Source organism: Oratosquilla oratoria, chromosome 25 (genome assembly GCF_046742065.1).
Source record: "Oratosquilla oratoria isolate Oo_2021 chromosome 25, ASM4674206v1, whole genome shotgun sequence".
Taxonomy (NCBI): domain Eukaryota; kingdom Metazoa; phylum Arthropoda; class Malacostraca; order Stomatopoda; family Squillidae; genus Oratosquilla; species Oratosquilla oratoria.
This window is the reverse complement of record NC_134801.1, coordinates 18,686,876-18,693,342: the sequence shown is the minus strand read 5'-3', so window position 1 is coordinate 18,693,342 and position 6,467 is coordinate 18,686,876. Positions and strand designations below refer to the sequence as shown.

At 48.7% G+C, this 6,467-nt stretch overlaps 1 protein-coding gene across 2 annotated transcripts in view; it reads right to left on the bottom strand.

Moving 5' to 3' along the window:
* Positions 1 to 6,467, bottom strand: part of mTor (serine/threonine-protein kinase Tor) — a 175,131-nt gene that overhangs the window by 54,102 nt on the left and 114,562 nt on the right. For both annotated transcript variants that reach the window (XM_076208449.1, XM_076208450.1), the window contains exons 20-21: positions 5,944 to 6,141; positions 5,253 to 5,423 (exon numbers count right to left, since the gene is read on the bottom strand). In XM_076208449.1, coding sequence (XP_076064564.1) covers positions 5,253 to 5,423; positions 5,944 to 6,141 — 369 coding nt within the window. The remainder of the gene's footprint in view (positions 1 to 5,252; positions 5,424 to 5,943; positions 6,142 to 6,467) is intronic.

The following is a 6,467-nucleotide window of genomic DNA, read 5'->3' as shown; positions in this document are numbered from 1 at the left end:
GGAAAATTAATTTTTCCCTGATACAAATCTGAGGTACTCCTTACAATAGGATACTTTCGCGTAGCGCGAATATTTCTACTGCGAAATTAAAATCCTCACTCTGTGGGTCTGGGCAACGCTTATCCTCAGTAAGGGGCCCCATTGGGGCAAGGGGGGGGGCCCTTGCCCTCCACCACAAGTCTCGCACACTATAACCATTCTCTTCGCAGTAGTGACCGCGTTAACATCTCTCTACTATACATGTTTAGTTTTTATCGGTTTCCCCCTTAATGGGCCGATTCTCAAACTACATTATTAGCGTGGCAGCGAACCGTTAATTACTCAACGGTTCTATGTTTACGTATGGGCCGAAAATCAAGCAACCCACTTCGATTGTCGCCAGCTCACTCCCAGGACACTAAGGAGTTCGTCGTCCTTCAATTTCATCGGGGTTTTCCCTACGCCATCCTTTGTCCTGGAATTTCTTAATTGCTTCTCCCTTTCCTGTATTATTCCCTAACCGCCACCGGGTATCCTACCTTTCACTGTAAGTATGGAATCTGGTTCCAGTATTGTTGTTGTTCAAGATGGGTTGGGTGCCTTCGCCGAAGGGAGATACCTTTATCTCACCCCCCTTACCGCCAGCCCAAGTGGATCCTCACATTTGGTGTTTCCAGTGTATAGCTCTTAAGTGTTCACCTTCATCCCCGTGTGAGACGTGCATACAGTGAGATGATAGTCAGTGTTCCGTGTACTTTCATGTTCACAGGAAAGCACATGCAGGGGAAAAGGTGCACAAGCATAGAAAATGGCTTCCCTCTTCACCCCCCAAAAACAAGAGAAGGCAGACTACGGCTTCAGAGGAGACGAGCAATTCTCTCCCTCCTCCACGGCGTAGTACACAGGAAGCCAAGTTGTCCTTTATTCCTTTAACCAGGACGGTTAGCGTAGACGGACATGCGCCTCAGGCCACCTCTGGCTACCGTTCCTGTACGAGATTTTTCCCGGATGAGGTCGCTTGCTCATTGGGACGATAAGCAGTGGTCCGCGTATTTTCATGCTCACAAGAAAGTGCAGGCAAAGAAAGAAGTACGCGTGCAGGGAAGATCCCTTCCCCACTCACCCGAAACAAAGAGAAGGCATGCTGTGCTGGCGGAGGACAAGGGCAGTTCTTCCCCTCCTCCAAAACGTAGTAGACGGAAAGGTTGTACAACGGCTACCTCGAGTCAGTCTCAAGCCAAATTACCTCCTATTCCATCACCCAAGGCGGTTAGCTTCGACGGGCATGCGCCTCTGGCCCCCGCGAACTATCCCCCGAGTACGAGCTTTTTCCCGGATGCGTCCGCAGGCGGCCCCCCCCGCGACGCGGCCCGGCAGCTCACCCCCCCCCACGGACAAAGGACCCGATTTTGGAGCCGACGAGCGCTTCGGCCTCTCCTCCTTCTCGGGAGTCCTGCAGTCCTCCTTCCTCCCTTCGTAAGACGAGCCGGGTCATCCACGGAACCCTTTCTATGCCCGGGGGGCAGGAGGCCCGAGGTGTACCCACACGCGCGTTAGTTGCGGGTGGACAGGCGCCAGCCCCGACGGCGACGACGTCCACAGCGCCGGGGATGAGAGGGCAAGTTACCAAACTTCGCAGGATTCCCAGTCGGAATCCCCGATGGTTGTTACACCCTCCTGCTCAGAGTTCCTCTCTAAAGTTAGGAGAGCTAATCAACTGAGCCTTCCACAAGAAGTGGAAGTCACGTTCGAGTCTGAAATCTTCAGGACGGGCAATTCTCAAACAACAAAACCAACTCCCATGGAGTACACAGCGGTACGAGCCATGAACCAGGCCTCCGACGCACTCACAAAGCGGGCAACCGAAAAACCGCGTTGGCGCTCTGTTCCAGTGGAACAGCAAAAACGCTTCTACTTCCCATCAGGGACAAACCTTAAGCAGCCTTGATCCCGGCTCGGTTACCAGAGCTTGTCAAAGCGGACGTGGATTCACTGCTCAGAAGAAACGTCATCCTTTCCGGCAGAGAATCCAGGGACCTCGTTCAGGGCCTGGCTCTCTCTCTCGCGGTGCACTCCTGGCTGGAACGCGTCTTGGCTTCAGTAAGGGAGTTTTTACCCGGGCTGCAACCCCAAGGGGAATGCAACCTCCAGGCTCTATGGGAAAGCTCGAGCAGAGCTCTGAAGCATCAAGCGGCCTGCCTCTTAACGTCTTGGGCCAACATTGAGTCCCGCAGGAGAGACACCGTCCTAGGAGACCCCAGTGATCCCCTCCTCAGAGAAATTTATGCTCCATTGAAGAGGGCCCCCCTTCTAACCCGCATGCAGATTCCCTACCCCTCCACTCCAAGTCGAAAAGGCAGACAGGAAAGCCCCATCCCTTTACGACTAGAGATCCTAGACGCAAACATTCTAGAGGCTCCGGACTCCCCCACAGGAATCCTAGGAATTCGCCAGCCCCTCTGCACAAGATAGGGGGTTGCCTCTCCCTCTACTGGAGAGCATGGGAAGAGGCCGGGGCGGAAGACTGGACCTACTAAGTCATTAAGACAGGCTATTGTCTTCCCTTTCCCACTGTCCCAAACCTCTCCCCCTATCCCATCCAAGTCAGCAGCTTCCACCCGGACTCGGCTCGCGGGCGGGCCCTAGCGGAGGAATCCTCCGTTCTGCTCCAGAAAGGAGCTTTAGAGGAAGTCTCGACTCCGGACCCAGGGTTCTACTCAAGGCTATTCCTAGTAGAAAAGACAACAGGGGTGTGGAGACCAGTCATCTATTTGTCTCCACTCAACAAGTTCCTTTCCCTGACGAAGTTCCGAATGGACACCCCAGAGTCCGTAAGGGCGTCTATCAGGGAAGGGGACTTCATGGTGTCGCTGGACCTCCAAGATGCCTATTTCCACATACCAGTGCATCCCTCCTCCAGGAAATTCCTCAGAATCCTCCACAGGGGCAACACCTTCCACTTCCCCTGCCTCTGCTTCGGACTTTCCACAGCACCCCAAGTCTTCTCCAGTGTGTTCAACCTCGTTTCAGCGTGGTCCCACTCCAGGGGAATTCAACTACTCCGTTACTTGGATAACTGGCTGATCCTTGCACATTCCACCCAGCTATGCCAAGAACACCTGAGAATGGTCCTAACCTTTGTCCTGAAATTGGGCACAGTAGTCAACCCGGAAAAGTCAGATTTCTTACCAAGACAGAGAGTCACGTACCTGGGTATGGTCCTGGACTCCTCCCTAATGGAGTCCTTCCCAGTAGAAAAGGGGATCCCGAATCTCGCTTCTCTAGTTGCACAGGCACTATCGACCAGGTTCCTGACGGCGACACAATGCCAAATCCTCCTGGGCCATATGGCCTCCATAGAGAAATTAATCCCCAGGAGTAGACAAAGAATGCGACCGCTACAGTGGCTCCTCAAGTCTCAGTGGGCCCCGCAAGAGGGAGAACCCCTACAACACATCTCCCTCACCGAAGAAGTCAAGGATTCTCTTCTCTGGTGGAAGGCCCATGCAACCTTCTCATGGGGATGCCCCTCGGCCCATCTCCCCCCGAAGTCCTCCTGTTCTCCGATGCCTCCAAGGAGGGCTGGGGAGCCCACCTCTACGACGATCACATCAGCGGTTCCTGGTCCACAGTCGAGCGGACAGCCTATATCAATTGGCTTGAGTTGAAAGCAGTACTCCTGGCTCTCCGTCACTTCAAGGATAAAGTCTCAGGAAAAGTAGTGGGCATAATGTCGGACAATTCCTCGGTAGTAGCCGACCTGAACGAGCAAGGGGGGCACAGTCTCCCAGGAACTATGCCTTCTGATGATGGACATCCTCAACCTAGCCAAGAATCTCCAGGTGTCACTCAAAGCCCGCTACATCCCGGGGAAGAGGAATGTCTGGGCGGACCACCTCGGCAGGAAGAATCAGATAATCAACACAGAATGGTCCCTCTATCGAGAGGTAGCGAACTTCATCCTCAGCAAATGGGGCTCCCCTCTAGTGGACCTTTTTGCAATGAGATGGAATCACCAACTCCCAATATATTTCAGCCCTTTCCCGGATCCTCTGGCAGCAGGAGAAGACGCTCTTCTGCAAAGTTGGGACAACCTGGACTCCTACGCTTTCCCACCATTTCCCTTGCTCCAGAAGGTACTCCTGAGAGCAAGACACGCATCCTACCTTCGGATGACTTTGATCGCTCCTTGGTGGCCCGAAGCCCCATGGTTTCCGGATGCCCTCGAGCTAGCAGTAGAAGAGCCTCTGGCCCTTCAGGGAAGACCAGATCTTCTGTATCCACCCATCAACGGGCCTTGGCACAAGAACCCTTCAGCACTCAATCTTCACACATTCAGACTATGGTCCGGATCCTCCTAAAGAAGGGTTTTCCCAGAGAAGTGGCAGAGGATGTGACTGTAGTAATTTTAGAGAGACCAGTTTGTTGAGCATAGTTGGAAAGGCATATGAGGGTGTTAATTGAGAGAACTGGAAAAGGAACCACCAGCCTATCCCTTAACCCCTTCGATACGATGACGCCTATGTAGGCGTCATGAGGAGCAAGTGGGTATGCGAGGATGCCGATGTCGGTGTCTTGATTATATTTATTGTAGTTGTACCTGCGTGACCCCCATACTCTGTAAACTGGCTTCATCATATTTTCTATGGTTATCAAAATTTACTGGTGAAAGAGAACGAGCTAAATACAGCAGTAACTTTATTATTTATAATGTGAGTATTATGATACAACATCGCACATCTGGCAGCTAATGCTGCCCGCGAGATTTTGGCCTGGAGTGAAGGGGTTAAGGGATGATACAGCATCTGTACCTAACTCCGCTGGTTTAAGCTAACTTGGTAAGGTTGTAGGGATGGGAGAAAGTACATATGAAGTGTCAGGTGTGCTGGAATGACTGTGATTGTAAATGGAATCTGAAACCTGTGTACATACATACATATACCAAAGGCTTTTTCCCCCTTACATGGGGGGTAGCCAAAAAGAAAAAGGCATAGAAAACACTCCCACCCATTCCATTTCCTATATATTCCACTCCCCTCCACCCTCCTCCCTCCCTCTTATCTTGGCACCTCCGGGATGATGGGAGGTGTAATTATCTTAAAAATGCTGATTAGGTGCCACCACAGAAATACAACATTAGTGTACAGTACCTCATCTCTCATGTTTTTATTAGCAGGAATGTGACCCACTACTTCATGAGGCCTCCTTGTACAATGGTTACATAAACACAAGACAAAATATGCTGGTAAATCCTTCACTTGTAAGCAACTCACCTTAGCAGTAACATGTTTCTCTTTAGGATCATTGATGAAGGACTTCAGAATCATTGGTATAATTTCCTTAAGGTATATCTTGAATTCCGATCCAACAGCTAAGGCGATGCTTTCTACCACAGTAATAATGGTAATTGTTGTGTCAAGTTTTTCTCCAGTTACCCAGAATTCCTAAAAAATAGGAGGTAGGATTACAGCATTTTAAAATATATAAATTTATTGTTTTTTATAACTTAATCTAAAAGCATAGCTCCATATGAGAAAAAATAAATTAAAATAAAATTTAAAAATTCATGCACCCATAAACAAAAAATATTTTGTCATAGACAAAATATGCATACATACATACATATACCAAATGCTATTCCCCCCTTACAAGGGAGGTAGACAAAAAACAAAGGCATAAAATCCATTCCCACCCATTCCATCCCCAATACACTTCACTCCCTTCCACATATGAAATAATTATCTTTAGGGTAGAAGGTATTACCTTTCCCCATATACTCATACAGGCTTGGCAGTGGCAATGACTAGTAGCTGTTAGCAACTGTTCTGGAGTTTTTGTATTCATGAAACAGGAATGAGGTTGACCATGCCATCCAGCCTATTCTTTCACAGTGTGTTATAATGTTATACATATTATGTGTTTTAATGTTATAATGTGTTATAATATTATATCATCTAATCTTACCTTTAGGACTCCAATGATGTCATCTAAGTGTTTCCTAATATGTTGCTTGACAACATTGATTAAAGTTGATAACTGCTGAAAGAGGAAGTCTCTGAAGTTTGCGTCTGATGTCCGAATAACACAAAGAAGAGATGGAATCACTTGGGCCAAGTATGGAACACCTTTTACACCCAAGGACTTGAAGATAAAAGTTACTGCCTGAAAAAGAATTAATGGGAAGTTCCATTAGGTTCTATCTTTTATACACAGGTACCTGCAGTACATATGATCAACTTCATTAAATTCCCATATAAATTACCATAACTAATGAATGATGATTCCATTTAACATCATGAAACTCCCCCTATCAGGCTAAGATGGTGCACTTAAAAAGGACTTTGTGAAAACATGTGAGAAATGTAGTTGAAGTTAATAGGGACCTTGTGCCCAGTCTGGGGACTAGGTGTCTGCCTCTCAAGGCTGTATCTCCTGATGGAGTTGAGGAAGTTCATAAGTCTTGAAAATGGACAACTCCACTGTTAACC